The sequence below is a fragment of the Drosophila miranda genome, chromosome 4 (genome assembly GCF_003369915.1).
Source record: "Drosophila miranda strain MSH22 chromosome 4, D.miranda_PacBio2.1, whole genome shotgun sequence".
In the NCBI taxonomy this organism is placed as follows: domain Eukaryota; kingdom Metazoa; phylum Arthropoda; class Insecta; order Diptera; family Drosophilidae; genus Drosophila; species Drosophila miranda.
Window position 1 is genome coordinate 8101716 of NC_046677.1, and position 16441 is coordinate 8118156.

Sequence of the window (16441 nt, forward strand, 5' to 3'; positions counted from 1 at the left end):
GCCACACATGACCCCCAACGCACGTCTCTGCAGCTCCCAAGCACGGCTTCACCCACGCCTCGTGGCCGGGCCAGGCCCGACCGTCCCACGATCCACCCCACGGGCGCGCTTTCGCCACGAGCGGCTCTCCCCTTAGGTCGTCACACAACAAATTTTGCTGTGGGGAAGGACCGGGCCCTGGACAGACTGAGAAGCTGTACCTCGGCCTGAGAACTTCCTTACAAGTATGTAGCTGAAAGTGTCTTTGGGGTTGCCGCTCGCGCCAGATATAAGAGAGAATTTCCAATGCTTAAAAGTACATGTTTTAGAAAACTAAATAAGATATATAGCATATACAATTCGCTGCCGAATCCATTATTAAATGTGATTATATATATAGCAGAACGGGTATAGCCGTCTGTCTCATTATTTCGATGCAATTTAGTTGGTAAGTTTTGTTCTTTCCTTAAATTCTATTGGTTTTGTGAACGAGATTCGAACATCGCTATCACATCGCGTATTGAGAATTGTGGTGAGATCTTTTCTCTGTTGCTGCAAGAGAAGAGATATGGTGCATATTAATAGTCATAAAGATCAATGGGATATCTCCATTTAACACTCACTTGGCGCTCGCATTGATCTCGGCTGCCAACGAATTCCTTTGTGGCATGCGCTCACGTGGCAGGGGCTGCGGCGGTGGGCCACGCACCAGCCCAGACGACGATGACGACGACGATGGTATCGATGCTGACGATGATGGAGCTGCCTTCTGGCTGCCGTATTTCTGGGCAGCGGTTTTTACACTCAGAAGCGTTGTGCCAACACCACCTCCACCTGCAACTCCACCACCACTATTGGTATCACAATTTTGATTCTTTTCATCGGAAATGCTACGCACACGCTGCTGCTGTTGTCCCTGCTGTCCATTTCCTTGCCCCACGTAATCGCTGGGCACTGTATGTAGTGTGCTCTCAGAGCCACCGCCCGGTACACGGGCCAGTTGCTTTAGATTCATGTCCATGTCCTTTTGCAGTGAGTGCATATCACCGCGTGACTTGGATTTAATGCGCAACGACTCCGTGGCGGGGAAATTACTGTCGTCCGTTGAGTTGGGTTCCGTTTTGGATCGCGACTTCAATGTGTTGCCATGGTACTTCTGTCTACACTGCTGGCGTCGCTCCTCCTTGATCTTCTCAATGCGCTCGCGATCGAGAATCACTCCCGCGAACACACTCTTTCGTCCGACAGGTGGGGGAAACGGCGTTGCTGATGCTGGCTGATCTTTGGGTACATTATTCTGTATGAGGGAAATGCGATTCTCTGTGGTGGGAGTGATGGCAATCGGTTCGGGTTCGCCGCCGCCGCTGCCGCGCTTCTGACAGATCTCCTTGGTGATGCTCATCCCCGGCAGCCTCTTTGGGGGATTCAAAGTCTTGGGACGCGTAAAATCGAAGCTCTTGCGGCGATTGTTCATTTCTGGCAGTTCTGGCACCTTGCTCAACGACAGATCCTGCAACTGTTTGCCCCCAAACTCACGCACAAAGGCATTCTCGTCCAGCGAACGCGTGATCTTCTGTGCGTTGTTCAGTTTCTTTAGTGAGACAGGTGCGGGCATGGCCTTGGGCATGGACAGAGGCACACTCAACTCATTTGGCTTCTTCATGGAGCCGCCGCGCACCGAAAAGTCAAAGCTGGGCAGCTGCTCCACGGGTGAACTCTCGAATTTATTGGCCAACTCCTTGACACTGAAAGATGGCGATTTGCTGACTGGCATGGCTGGCATTGGTGCCAGATGGAGTTCTGTTGGCAGCTCGTGCTCCTGTTCCATGTTGTCGGGCAAACTGTCGAGACTATCCAATTCGATTCGATCACTGTTGACGTTTGGTTTGAGGTCTGGCTCTAAAATGAGTTTCATTTCCTCGCCACGTAGATTTTCGTAGACTGTTTTCGGTTTTCGTAGCTCAATTTTTTCGTAGAGCAATTGGGATTCCTGCTCATCCTCTTCGGTCAGTTCCTGATGCTCCAAGAGCTGTTGCTGCTGCTGCTGCTCCTTTTCCAATTGCAGCAATTGCTCTGTCATCTCTTCCGCCTTGCTGGCACACACATCGTGCTCCTCCTCCTCGATCTGCTTCAGACAGGCGGGCCGCGTCTCCTGGTCTCTCAGCATCATCTGATTGACTTCCGTCACCGAATTGCGGAAGAGCTTCACCTGTTCATACACGATATTCTCGTCAAAGTTTGTTTCCAGCAGCTTCTGCTGGGGCTTCTCCTTCTCCGGGGACTTGTAGGTGATGCTTATGGTTGACTTAATGGGACTTGTGGCTGCCACCAGTTTGTGCAGTCCATTGCTGGGCGTCTGCTCAAAGTCCTCGTACACCGGGGAGCTCTCCTCTGTGGCCAACAGCGAGTGCATGCTGAGATGCCGCTGCAAATGCTGGTAGCCGTATTCGCTGGGCGTTACCGACTGACTAGTGTTGTCCGTGAAATTCGAATTGTTGGGCGAGGCAGCGGCTGCTGCTGCCTGCAGTTGTTCCTTCACGGGCAATGTGGCCGCACGATTCGCGGGCTGCGGCAGGCGTGGCTGCACTGGTTGCAAATCTAAAGACAACTCTCGTTTCAGGGCATTCATATCACGCTGTTCCAGGTCTTGGTGATTGTTAAACTGAAACACAGATCGTTAGAGTTGGAAAGAAGTATTGTTTCATTCACTTACATGCTGTCCCAGACTCTCATGAGAGCTACCGCCTCCCATCAGCAGCTGCTGCTGCATGTTGGAGGATACCCCAGAGATGCCCGACATCGCTGAGGTTCGCATCAGTGGCTCCATATCGTATTAGGGTGTGGTCACAGCCGAACTGTTCTCAGAGCTCTCCTCCGTGTCGCACAGCAGCAGGCTGTATCGTGGACTCCTTTGTGGCGTTGTGGGTGTGGCCACCGAAAGCTTTCCCTGCGAATCGGTGGCATCTGGCGGCAGTTCCACTCGGGGTTTGGTGCGCATTGGTACCGTGTTATTGCTGAAAGAGATTACAGAGGAATCACAGTTGATACAGAAGCCCTTCTTTTGTTCCATGATCTACTCACTGCACTGCGGCACGTGGGGTCTGCTCTGGCTTCCCCCCTTGCTGCATGAACGTCCCCTGGTAGCTAAATCTCTCCTTGGCCGCCTGCTGCTCCTTTCGCTTGGCCCCCAACTGCACTGAGGGATAGCTATACCGCGCCGAGGCAGGAGATGTGGGTCCTGGCACATGCGACCTAGCGGGCTTCGGTGGCGGATGCACTTCCACGCTGGCAAACTGTTGCTGCACCGTCGGCGCATGCTCAGGCGTGCCGCAATCAATAAACTGTATATCGCAGAGCTGATCCTCCAGCTTGTAGCGCTTGCAGCAGTTCTCCGCACCCGCTGGCTCGTGGCCGCAATGATGCTGCGGCCCCGGTTGAGCCGCTGCCGCCACGGCAGTGGCTGGCAATGGAAGAGGCAGGGCCCTGGCCGTCGAGGGAGACAATAGATTGAGACGCGGCTGCTTCTTGGGACTGGGATTCACGCTGTTCGTCTGACTGGAGAACTCCTCGGGGCGGGCGCGCATTATCCTGCGCGTGGCGCAGCCCGAGGCCGGGGGGACGTTCTCTTTGCCCACACGCGGGGAACTGACCAGCGATTCGCTCTCCGAAAAGATGCGCATCTCCGGCTCCTCGCGATCGAAATTGAGCCCCAGCTCTGAGAGCTCCCTCGAGGGGCAGGTGGTCACGTGTCCCCGCTGGGGGGACTGCAGCAGATCAAAGTACGAGTCATGGGAGACGCTGCGCGAATGACCCACCGTCCGCAGGCTGTCAATGGAATTGGAGCGTATGCACAGCTCCATGGGCTTGGGCTCTCGTTCGTGTGTCGTCTCCAGCAGCTCTATGGATTTGGGCTTGTCGTGCTTCGAGAGCTCCTTGCTGGCATGCGCATGGGAGGCCTGGACAAAGCTAACGCGCGAGGACACAGGATCCAATTTTCCTCCACCCGCTTCAATGGTGATCTTGTGGCTGGGATCGACATTGCCCTGACGCTGACTGCGCGTAAAAATCGACTTCCATGAGGGCGTTTTGTCTGGTTTACGCTTCTGCCAGCTGCGTGGCGCCGACAGCACTGTGTGGTATTTGTCGGGGAGACTGGAGGGACCTCCCCCCACCTCGATATAAGATCCTATATTGGTGGCAGCGTTCCCAGCAGCAGCAGCGGCATTGGTGGTGCTGCTGCAGCTGCTGCAGCTGCTTGCCAGCATGCTAATCGGCAGCGAATGCTTCAGATCTCCCCCCTCGATGCGTGAGTGTCGCTCTTGGGCCTCCTCCAGGCTGATGAGCTTGGCTCCTCCCGTGCTCAGGCTCTTGGGGCGCTCTACCATACCCAAAGATTGATCCTGTTCGCGTTGTTCCACCAGCAGGCTCTCGCAGTCGGTGAGGGACTCCAAACGGAGCTCTCCTCTCTCGCTAGGATTCAGTGCCACTGCCACTGGCAGCACACTGTGACGCTGATCCTCCAGAGCATCGAATATGTTATGGCAATTCCGTATCAGGTACTCGGTGACCACGGCCTGGACACCAACGCCTCGAAGGGCGGCCACCCCACCAGACTCGAGGGCAGGGGAACGCAACAAATTGGGGGCCCAAACAATGGCCAGATTCTTGTCCGTCATGCCAGTGCGTTCGTGATGCTGCGAGACCTTGTACAAATGCTCAGCCAGATATTTGAGGGTTCTACGGGAGGGAGAAAGAGTTATTATTTATGGAAGATCTCCTGGCACTCCTCCGATTCCTACCTGTAGTGTGGCGGCGGCAGCTTCAATACCGTCTCCTTCATCAGCCTCAGACGCTCATCCGCCTCGTCGGCCTTCACCTGTATGGCCTCCACGAAATTGTCGTAAAGCTGGTAGGTGCACAGAGGATTTGGCAGCTCACGGAAGTACATTTTTAGCAACGAACTGACGGCATTGATGTCCTGTTTCATCTCCGGATTTCCTAGATCCGCGACTCGTTCCTCGTCAAAGGCGCGTCTCAAACGCTGGATATTCGAGGTGATGCCAGAGAGTCGATAGATGCCATCGATGACACCATAATTCTCTATAAACTCCGCACAGGATCGCAGGACCATGGGTATATCCTGGCCGCTGTTTAGCAAATGTTCCGACAAATCGCAGTTGAACACCCGTTCGCGGTAAATGCCGCTCTGTTTGAGCCGTCGCCGCGACGGACGCGACAGGATAAAGGATCGAAAGAAGGCTATCAGCTTGCCATGTTTCCGCAGCACTGGCTTCGTGGGTGAGGCATCCAGATGGCCCACTAGGGGCGCTGGCATGGGGAAATTCCTCGGCACCTTGTCGCCAATGGTGGCCACGCACGACTGCGGAAAGAAGCCCACCTCGTAGAGGGACTTTTGCAGATGGGACTTCTTGCCGCGCCACCAAATCGATTCGGCGGGACTGGGCATGTCGATCACTGAGATCATGTCCCCCACTTCGATGTTTATTTCGTCTGGGGCCTGGGCCTGATAGCGCCTCACGCCGTAGGCTGCCCCCACCGCCGGGGTGTTGATTGTTCGCTGCGTCTCGCCATCGGCCAGGGGCAGGCGTCGCCCCTTGTTGTCCAGCTGCAGCCACGTCAGGATGGTGCCGCAGGTCAGGGAATCAGAGGCAATCTTCGAGAAGCGCTCCAAGTACTTGCCCACCGCATACTCCACATCCGTTTCGCTCGGCAGCTCTTCGGCCAGCTCTGCCATGTTCCTCAGGCCACTGATCTTTCGATCGTACACACAGCGATGCAGCATTTCGTCGAGCAGTTGCATATTCTCAAAGGATCTTTTGATCAGAAAGGGCTCGCAGCGCTGCGGACACACACGAATGATGAACCAACAGCTCTCGGGGGAGAAGCTTCTCAGCGAGCTGTTCGGCAGATCCCCGCCAATCGACTGGGAGGCTATGCTGCTGCCCATGTGCTCGGACTTGTCATCCAACAGCTGGACAGAGAGGGGTCCCAGTTGTACGCGCTCGTAGTGGAAATGTGCGCACTCCTCCAGCTTGGGAAAGCTACAGGATTTCTAGGCAGACAAATCAAAACATAACGTTTTTAATCATTTATGATTAGCTAAAGTTTTAATTTCGTTCCGGTGAACAAAAAACCCCTTTCTTTTATAGGTATTTGAGAGACCCTCCCAAGTTAGAGGTAATTAAACAATTAGTCTTAATATTTTCTTTTTATTTATATGCGTTAAATTAGTGTTGTTTGTAATGTTTCATTATAAAATATGTTAATGCAAAGTGTGTACTTATTCCATGACATCATCCATCATTTCTCATCCTTACAATTCATCTCCTATTCCAGTTTAATGATTGATTGATCTTTGCTCCTTTCATAAATAGTTTTTTTTTTTTTCTAAGCGTTCTTTAAATTTTTTGTCCGCTATTCTTTTCCTTCTCAGTCAATATGCAATATAATTGTTTATTCTTTCGTTTCTGTTTTCTTTTATTTTTTTTTTATCAAAATATATCAAATGCTAACTTATGTTTTAAAGCTTTCTATTTAGTTATTGTATTACAATTCTGTTAATTTCCTTTATGTTTCCATTTTGTGGTCTTTTCGTTTTTGAATTAGGCTTTCAATATAAAAAACAATTTGGCAGCTGCTTCTGGAGTCAATTGAAAATGCAATTACTTGTTTTATTTGATTTTTATCTGCTTTTCCGCCTTTGAATACACGAGTATATATGTATGAATTTTATCTAGTAGTCGAATCTAAGCACTAGCCACACATTAAAATTCCTTTAGTTAGTTTGTCTTTTACTGTTAGCTCTCGTTTTAGTTTTGATTTGTTTATGTTTGATTTGAAAACATTTTTGATTGGTCAAAGATAGGATTAAGGGGTTTATTCTAATCCAATACTGTGTACGCGCTCAACAACAAGATAGATTTCCATTGGGTCTCATACAACTTTAGGCTCAAACTTACAGGGCGGAGCAAAATAAGACTTTAAATGAATGAATCTTTATATTCTTAAATCCATTAAAAAATATATTCAGCAAGTTTCGAACACTTGAAAACATGTGCACTATTTTGGTAGTACAATTGGGAATCTCAGAAAAGATTTTATTATGAATTCTAGTGTAGAAATAATTTATAACTAAGAAAAAGTAAAAAATAAAGGATAATCTCTACATATCTCTAAGAAATACATATATGCTTTTTCAACTATATTCAGCAATTGATGAACAACACTACACTGATTTTGTAGTACAACTAGGAATCTCAAAACAGACTGGAATTAGATTTCAATCGTACAATCAGATTATTAATTCACAAAAAGAAAAAGCAAATATTTTGTACAGCATTTCTAGGTGAAAAATCTATTATATTTCCAGCTTTTCATTTCATAGCGAACTGTTACCAGTAAATCTTTCTTTTGTTCATGTAGACAACCATTAAGTGTGTTAATTAGTGTTACTACATCATTAGGACTTATATTAGGGGAAAAACCCCTATCAGACCTCAATCAAGTCGCGTACACAGACTTTTCAACTTGTACTGTAGATATATCTCTAGTTTTGTGTTATAGTTTTTATCCACTTATAGCAACATTCAAGTGAAAAGCAAAGCCAAAGAACGAGTATTTACAAAGTGTATTTATGGATCGAAGTGGGGACAATGCAATCGAGTTTATTGTTTTAAAAAATATATTGTATGTATAAATTAATAATCGTATAATAATTAACTTAAATACAACTCGCTCAAAGTTGCTTGCAAAATGCTTACAGAAAGCTCTTACGCGTCACAAGAAAAATTAGAATTACAGAAAACATTCGAGAAACAAACACAAAAATCAAAAAAATACAAATAAAAACCGAAATTTAATTAACTTTTTCAATGAAACGTAACACCTTTATGGGGGTATAAAATGCATTAACAATTTGCATCCACTTGGGTGAATAGGATGGTCTTTTAGTTCAACTTTCTCTCGTCCACCTTCATGCTCTTCTTTCTCCAAAACAAAATTGAATTTTGCATACGATTTCAGGGCGCAAGGCGTTGTCATTATTATTATATATTATTCTTGCTATCCAGATCCGAGTCCTCAGGCGGCATTTTATAGTATGTGAAGGCGTTAGCCTCCACAACACTGACCACGACACCATCCCCTGAAGGGACCGCCCCGACGGCTTGTTATCTAATTTCATTATTATTCACTATTATCCGATTTTATTACTTCTATTATTATTAGTATTACCAAGCCAAACAACAATGAATCCTTATTTTCACCCATTAAAGTAAGAAATAGGCTAAGAAACCCCAAAACAGTAGGCCTTTTTACTTATTAGAACTAAGAGAACCAACACGTAAGAGAGACGTACACTACGGCCACGCAGCGAAGAGAGACGCACACCACGGCTATACGAAGGAAAAGAGAACCAACCCGAAAGAGATACGCTCGTACGCCCACGCAGCCAACGCAAGGAAGAGAACGGCTATACGCAGACGAAAAGAGACAACATGAAAGAGAACGAAGCGGCAGAGAAGCCGCCGATCGGTATTACGCCCACGCAGCCGAGGAAAAGAGCCGACGGTGAAGCAGGCAATACACACCCGCAGCCATACACCCACGCAGCCGAGACCGGCAGCCGAAGGCGGCGCAACAGCGAAGCGGCAGAGAAGCTCCGAAAAAGAAAAGCAGAGGCCTGGCACGGTCCAGCGCGAGCCAAGCTCGAGAGTGATCTCGGAGGGCTGAGCCAGACCGTTGTGCGGCGGAGGCCAAAATAGATGTGAAAAACTAGCCGTGACCGCGCCGTGTACGCAATAAGCCGTGTTCGCCCGCACGCGGTGAATAAAACCAGCTGTGACCGCACCCAAGCGGTGTGCAAAGGAAGCCACCGAAGTGACGAGGACCCGCCGTGGGAGAACAGGACCCAAAGAGGGGACACAAGGGTGAGCCACCTCACGTATGTGAGCTCTGGGGGGGATAGATCGGTGCAGTAGGCAGGTATAAGCAGAACATTCCCGCAGTTTCTTTACATATCTATGCCCACAGGTTGTTTATGATATTTTTTTTTGGCGTTTATTTCCCCGCTGCAGGCGCGGGATTTTAAGTAGGGAAATGATCCGAAAACAATAAAGACACCAGCCTCAACCCAATCTCTGTCTCAGAACATTCGCCCGTAGGAGTCACTCACCCCCCTCCCCCTCTCTTCCCTTTTCCCGGAAGGCCCGGCGAAGTGGATGTGAGTCGTGGATTCATGCGGCATTCACCAAGCTGGGTTTTCCCTCTCCTATACCTTTCTCCCCTGGGGACCCGGCGATGCTGGATGTGAGTCGTGGATTCACGCGGCATTCGCAAAGCTGGGTTCCCTCTCCTACACCCTCGCCCGGGGGACCCGGCGACGCAGATGTGAGTCGTGGATCATGCGGCATCTGCTAGGCTGGGCTCCCCTCTCCCACACCTTTCCGATCCCTGACCCAAACCCCGTCTCCCGCCACACATGACCCCCAACGCACGTCTCTGCAGCTCCCAAGCACGGCTTCACCCACGCCTCGTGGCCGGGCCAGGCCCGACCGTCCCACGATCCACCCCACGGGCGCGCTTTCGCCACGAGCGGCTCTCCCCTTAGGTCCTCACACAACAAATTTTGCTGTGGGGAAGGACCGGGCCCTGGACAGACAGAAGCTGTACCTCGGCCTGAGAACTTCCTTACAAGTATGTAGCTGAAAGTGTCTTTGGGGTTGCCGCTCGCGCCAGATATAAGAGAGAATTTCCAATGCTTAAAAGAACATGTTTTAGAAAACTAAATAAGATATATAGCATATATAATTCGCTGCCGAATCCATTATTAAATGTGATTATATATATAGCAGCGGCTATACCCCTTAGCCGTCTGTCTCATTATTTCGATGCAATTTAGTTGGTAAGTTTTGTTCTTTCCTTAAATTCTATTGGTTTTGTGAACGAGATTCGAACATCGCTATCACATCGCGTATTGAGAATTGTGGTGAGATCTTTTCTCTGTTGCTGCAAGAGAAGAGATATGGTGCATATTAATAGTCATAAAGATCAATGGGATATCTCCATTTAACACTCACTTGGCGCTCGCATTGATCTCGGCTGCCAACGAATTCCTTTGTGGCATGCGCTCACGTGGCAGGGGCTGCGGCGGTGGGCCACGCACCAGCCCAGACGACGATGACGACGACGATTGTATCGATGCTGACGATGATGGAGCTGCCTTCTGGTTGCCGTATTTCTGGGCAGCGGTTTTTACACTCAGAAGCGTTGTGCCAACACCACCTCCACCTGCAACTCCACCACCACTATTGGTATCACAATTTTGATTCTTTTCATCGGAAATGCTACGCACACGCTGCTGCTGTTGTCCCTGCTGTCCATTTCCTTGCCCCACGTAATCGCTGGGCACTGTATGTAGTGTGCTCTCAGAGCCACCGCCCGGTACACGGGCCAGTTGCTTTAGATTCATGTCCATGTCCTTTTGCAGTGAGTGCATATCACCGCGTGACTTGGATTTAATGCGCAACGACTCCGTGGCGGGGAAATTACTGTCGTCCGTTGAGTTGGGTTCCGTTTTGGATCGCGACTTCAATGTGTTGCCATGGTACTTCTGTCTACACTGCTGGCGTCGCTCCTCCTTGATCTTCTCAATGCGCTCGCGATCGAGAATCACTCCCGCGAACACACTCTTTCGTCCGACAGGTGGGGGAAACGGCGTTGCTGATGCTGGCTGATCTTTGGGTACATTATTCTGTATGAGGGAAATGCGATTCTCTGTGGTGGGAGTGATGGCAATCGGTTCGGGTTCGCCGCCGCCGCTGCCGCGCTTCTGACAGATCTCCTCGGTGATGCCCATCCCCGGCAGCCTCTTTGGGGGATTCAAAGTCTTGGGACGCGTAAAATCGAAGCTCTTGCGGCGATTGTTCATTTCTGGCAGCTCTGGCAACTTGCTCAACGACAGATCCTGCAACTGTTTGCCCCCAAACTCACGCACAAAGGCATTCTCGTCCAGCGAACGCGTGATCTTCTGTGCGTTGTTCAGTTTCTTTAGTGAGACAGGTGCGGGCATGGCCTTGGGCATGGACAGAGGCACACTCAACTCATTTGGCTTCTTCATGGAGCCGCCGCGCACCGAAAAGTCAAAGCTGGGCAGCTGCTCCACGGGTGAACTCTCGAATTTATTGGCCAACTCCTTGACACTGAAAGATGGCGATTTGCTGACTGGCATGGCTGGCATTGGTGCCAGATGGAGTTCTGTTGGCAGCTCGTGCTCCTGTTCCATGTTGTCGGGCAAACTGTCGAGACTATCCAATTCGATTCGATCACTGTTGACGTTTGGTTTGAGGTCTGGCTCTAAAATGAGTTTCATTTCCTCGCCACGTAGATTTTCGTAGACTGTTTTCGGTTTTCGTAGCTCAATTTTTTCGTAGAGCAATTGGGATTCCTGCTCATCCTCTTCGGTCAGTTCCTGATGCTCCAAGAGCTGTTGCTGCTGCTGCTGCTCCTTTTCCAATTGCAGCAATTGCTCTGTCATCTCTTCCGCCTTGCTGGCACACACATCGTGCTCCTCCTTCTCGATCTGCTTCAGACAGGCGGGCCGCGTCTCCTGGTCTCTCAGCATCATCTGATTGACTTCCGTCACCGAATTGCGGAAGAGCTTCACCTGTTCATACACGATATTCTCGTCAAAGTTGGTTTCCAGCAGCTTCTGCTGGGGCTTCTCCTTCTCCGGGGACTTGTAGGTGATGCTTATGGTTGACTTAATGGGACTTGTGGCTGCCACCAGTTTGTGCAGTCCATTGCTGGGCGTCTGCTCAAAGTCCTCGTACACCGGGGAGCTCTCCTCTGTGGCCAACAGCGAGTGCATGCTGAGATGCCGCTGCAAATGCTGGTAGCCGTATTCGCTGGGCGTTACCGACTGACTAGTGTTGTCCGTGAAATTCGAATTGTTGGGCGAGGCAGCGGCTGCTGCTGCCTGCAGTTGTTCCTTCACGGGCAATGTGGCCGCACGATTCGCGGGCTGCGGCAGGCGTGGCTGCACTGGTGGCAAATCTAATGACAACTCTCGTTTCAGGGCATTCATATCACGCTGTTCCAGGTCTTGGTGATTGTTAAACTGAAACACAGATCGTTAGAGTTGGAAAGAAGTATTGTTTCATTCACTTACATGCTGTCCCAGACTCTCATGAGAGCTACCGCCTCCCATCAGCAGCTGCTGCTGCATGTTGGAGGATACCCCAGAGATGCCCGACATCGCTGAGGTTCGCATCAGTGGCTCCATATCGTATTGGGGTGTGGTCACAGCCGAACTGTTCTCAGAGCTCTCCTCCGTGTCGCACAGCAGCAGGCTGTATCGTGGACTTCTTTGTGGCGTTGTGGGTGTGGCCACCGAAAGCTTTCCCTGCGAATCGGTGGCATCTGGCGGCAGTTCCACTCGGGGTTTGGTGCGCATTGGTACCGTGTTATTGCTGAAAGAGATTACAGAGGAATCACAGTTGATACAGAAGCCCTTCTTTTGTTCCATGATCTACTCACTGCACTGCGGCACGTGGGGTCTGCTCTGGCTTCCCCCCTTGCTGCATGAACGTCCCCTGGTAGCTAAATCTCTCCTTGGCCGCCTGCTGCTCCTTTCGCTTGGCCCCCAACTGCACTGAGGGATAGCTATACCGCGCCGAGGCAGGAGATGTGGGTCCTGGCACATGCGACCTAGCGGGCTTCGGTGGCGGATGCACTTCCACGCTGGCAAACTGTTGCTGCACCGTCGGCGCATGCTCGGGCGTGCCGCAATCAATAAACTGTATATCGCAGAGCTGATCCTCCAGTTTGTAGCGCTTGCAGCAGTTCTCCGCACCCGCTGGCTCGTGGCCGCAATGGTGCTGCGGTTGAGCCGCTGCCGCCACGGCAGTGGCTGGCAATGGAAGAGGCAGGGCTCTGGCCGACGAGGGAGACAATAGATTGAGACGCGGCTGCTTCTTGGGACTGGGATTCACGCTGTTCGTCTGACTGGAGAACTCCTCGGGGCGGGCGCGCATTATCCTGCGCGTGGCGCAGCCCGAGGCCGGGGGCACGTTCTCTTTGCCCACACGCGGGGAACTGACCAGCGATTCGCTCTCCGAAAAGATGCGCATCTCCGGCTCCTCGCGATCGAAATTGAGCCCCAGTTCTGAGAGCTCCCTCGAGGGGCAGGTGGTCACGTGTCCCCGCTGGGGGGACTGCAGCAGATCAAAGTACGAGTCATGGGAGACGCTGCGCGAATGACCCACCGTCCGCAGGCTGTCAATGGAATTGGAGCGTATGCACAGCTCCATGGGCTTGGGCTCTCGTTCGTGTGTCGTCTCCAGCAGCTCTATGGATTTGGGCTTGTCGTGCTTCGAGAGCTCCTTGCTGGCATGCGCATGGGAGGCCTGGACAAAGCTAACGCGCGAGGACACAGGATCCAATTTTCCTCCACCCGCTTCAATGGTGATCTTGTGGCTGGGATCGACATTGCCCTGACGCTGACTGCGCGTAAAAATCGACTTCCATGAGGGCGTTTTGTCTGGTTTACGCTTCTGCCAGCTGCGTGGCGCCGACAGCACTGTGTGGTATTTGTCGGGGAGACTGGAGGGACCTCCCCCCACCTCGATATAAGATCCTATATTGGTGGCAGCGTTCCCAGCAGCAGCAGCGGCATTGGTGGTGCTGCTGCAGCTGCTGCAGCTGCTTGCCAGCATGCTAATCGGCAGCGAATGCTTCAGATCTCCCCCCTCGATGCGTGAGTGTCGCTCTTGGGCCTCCTCCAGGCTGATGAGCTTGGCTCCTCCCGTGCTCAGGCTCTTGGGGCGCTCTACCATACCCAAAGATTGATCCTGTTCGCGTTGTTCCACCAGCAGGCTCTCGCAGTCGGTGAGGGACTCCAAACGGAGCTCTCCTCTCTCGCTAGGATTCAGTGCCACTGCCACTGGCAGCACACTGTGACGCTGATCCTCCAGAGCATCGAATATGTTATGGCAGTTCCGTATCAGGTACTCGGTGACCACGGCCTGGACGCCAACGCCTCGAAGGGCGGCCACCCCACCAGACTCGAGGGCAGGGGAACGCAACAAATTGGGGGCCCAAACAATGGCCAGATTCTTGTCCGTCATGCCAGTGCGTTCGTGATGCTGCGAGACCTTGTACAAATGCTCAGCCAGATATTTGAGGGTTCTACGGGAGGGAGAAAGAGTTATTATTTATGGAAGATCTCCTGCCACTCCTCCGATTCCTACCTGTAGTGTGGCGGCGGCAGCTTCAATACCGTCTCCTTCATCAGCCTCAGACGCTCATCCGCCTCGTCGGCCTTCACCTGTATGGCCTCCACGAAATTGTCGTAAAGCTGGTAGGTGCACAGAGGATTTGGCAGCTCACGGAAGTACATTTTTAGCAACGAACTGACGGCATGGATGTCCTGTTTCATCTCCGGATTGCCTAGATCCGGGACTCGTTCCTCGTCAAAGGCGCGTCTCAAACGCTGGATATTCGAGGTGATGCCAGAGAGTCGATAGATGCCATCGATGACACCATAATTCTCTATAAACTCCGCACAGGATCGCAGGACCATGGGTATATCCTGGCCGCTGTTTAGCAAATGTTCCGACAAATCGCAGTTGAACACCCGTTCGCGGTAAATGCCGCTCTGTTTGAGCCGTCGCCGCGACGGACGCGACAGGATAAAGGATCGAAAGAAGGCTATCAGCTTGCCATGTTTCCGCAGCACTGGCTTCGTGGGTGAGGCATCCAGATGGCCCACTAGGGGCGCTGGCATGGGGAAATTCCTCGGCACCTTGTCGCCAATGGTGGCCACGCACGACTGCGGAAAGAAGCCCACCTCGTAGAGGGACTTTTGCAGATGGGACTTCTTGCCGCGCCACCAAATCGATTCGGCGGGACTGGGCATGTCGATCACTGAGATCATGTCCCCCACTTCGATGTTTATTTCGTCTGGGGCCTGGGCCTGATAGCGCCTCACGCCGTAGGCTGCCCCCACCGCCGGGGTGTTGATTGTTCGCTGCGTCTCGCCATCGGCCAGGGGCAGGCGTCGCCCCTTGTTGTCCAGCTGCAGCCACGTCAGGATGGTGCCGCAGGTCAGGGAATCAGAGGCAATCTTCGAGAAGCGCTCCAAGTACTTGCCCACCGCATACTCCACATCCGTTTCGCTCGGCAGCTCTTCGGCCAGCTCTGCCATGTTCCTCAGGCCACTGATCTTTCGATCGTACACACAGCGATGCAGCATTTCGTCGAGCAGTTGCATATTCTCAAAGGATCTTTTGATCAGAAAGGGCTCGCAGCGCTGCGGACACACACGAATGATGAACCAACAGCTCTCGGGGGAGAAGCTTCTCAGCGAGCTGTTCGGCAGATCCCCGCCAATCGACTGGGAGGCTATGCTGCTGCCCATGTGCTCGGACTTGTCATCCAACAGCTGGACAGAGAGGGGTCCCAGTTGTACGCGCTCGTAGTGGAAATGTGCGCACTCCTCCAGCTTGGGAAAGCTACAGGATTTCTAGGCAGACAAATCAAAACATAACGTTTTTAATCATTTATGATTAGCTAAAGTTTTAATTTCGTTCCGGTGAACAAAAAACCCCTTTCTTTTATAGGTATTTGAGAGACCCTCCCAAGTTAGAGGTAATTAAACAATTAGTCTTAATATTTTCTTTTTATTTATATGCGTTAAATTAGTGTTGTTTGTAATGTTTCATTATAAAATATGTTAATGCAAAGTGTGTACTTATTCCATGACATCATCCATCATTTCTCATCCTTACAATTCATCTCCTATTCCAGTTTAATGATTGATTGATCTTTGCTCCTTTCATAAATAGTTTTTTTTTTTTTCTAAGCGTTCTTTAAATTTTTTGTCCGCTATTCTTTTCCTTCTCAGTCAATATGCAATATAATTGTTTATTCTTTCGTTTCTGTTTTCTTTTATTTTTTTTTTATCAAAATATATCAAATGCTAACTTATGTTTTAAAGCTTTCTATTTAGTTATTGTATTACAATTCTGTTAATTTCCTTTATGTTTCCATTTTGTGGTCTTTTCGTTTTTGAATTAGGCTTTCAATATAAAAAACAATTTGGCAGCTGCTTCTGGAGTCAATTGAAAATGCAATTACTTGTTTTATTTGATTTTTATCTGCTTTTCCGCCTTTGAATACACGAGTATATATGTATGAATTTTATCTAGTAGTCAAATCTAAGCACTAGCCACACATTAAAATTCCTTTAGTTAGTTTGTCTTTTACTGTTAGCTCTCGTTTTAGTTTTGATTTGTTTATGTTTGATTTGAAAACATTTTTGATTGGTCAAAGATAGGATTAAGGGGTTTATTCTAATCCAATACTGTGTACGCGCTCAACAACAAGATAGATTTCCATTGGGTCTCATACAACTTTAGGCTCAAACTTACAGGGCGGAGCAAAA

At 50.3% G+C, this 16441-nt stretch overlaps 1 protein-coding gene and 1 pseudogene across 1 annotated transcript; both read right to left on the minus strand.

The window, feature by feature from the left end:
- Positions 1 to 275: 275 nt before the first annotated feature.
- On the minus strand, positions 276 to 6056 carry LOC117185922 (annotated as a pseudogene).
- A 3794-nt stretch (positions 6057 to 9850) lies between these two features.
- On the minus strand, positions 9851 to 15524 carry LOC108161216 (GTPase-activating protein CdGAPr-like). The gene is made up of 5 exons (XM_033392864.1): positions 14247 to 15524; positions 12535 to 14184; positions 12167 to 12467; positions 10077 to 12115; positions 9851 to 10005 (listed from the first exon to the last, which is right to left on the minus strand). The coding sequence occupies exons 1-5, from the start codon at positions 15413 to 15415 to the stop codon at positions 9927 to 9929; spliced, it is 5238 nt and encodes a 1745-aa protein (XP_033248755.1). The 5' UTR covers positions 15416 to 15524; the 3' UTR covers positions 9851 to 9926.
- Positions 15525 to 16441: the final 917 nt, after the last annotated feature.

What these genes read in the sequence shown, in the direction of transcription:
- LOC108161216 (XM_033392864.1), bottom strand. Translation starts at nt 15,415, where the DNA reads ATGGGCAGCAGCATAGCCTCCCAGTCGATTGGCGGGGATCTGCCGAAC. An exon ending in CTGCCGCCGCCACACTACAG is followed by an intron (nt 14,185 to 14,246) that starts GTAGGAATCGGA and finishes TCCCTCCCGTAG; the next exon opens with AACCCTCAAATATCTGGCTG. An exon ending in GAGATCAATGCGAGCGCCAA is followed by an intron (nt 10,006 to 10,076) that starts GTGAGTGTTAAA and finishes CTTCTCTTGCAG; the next exon opens with CAACAGAGAAAAGATCTCAC.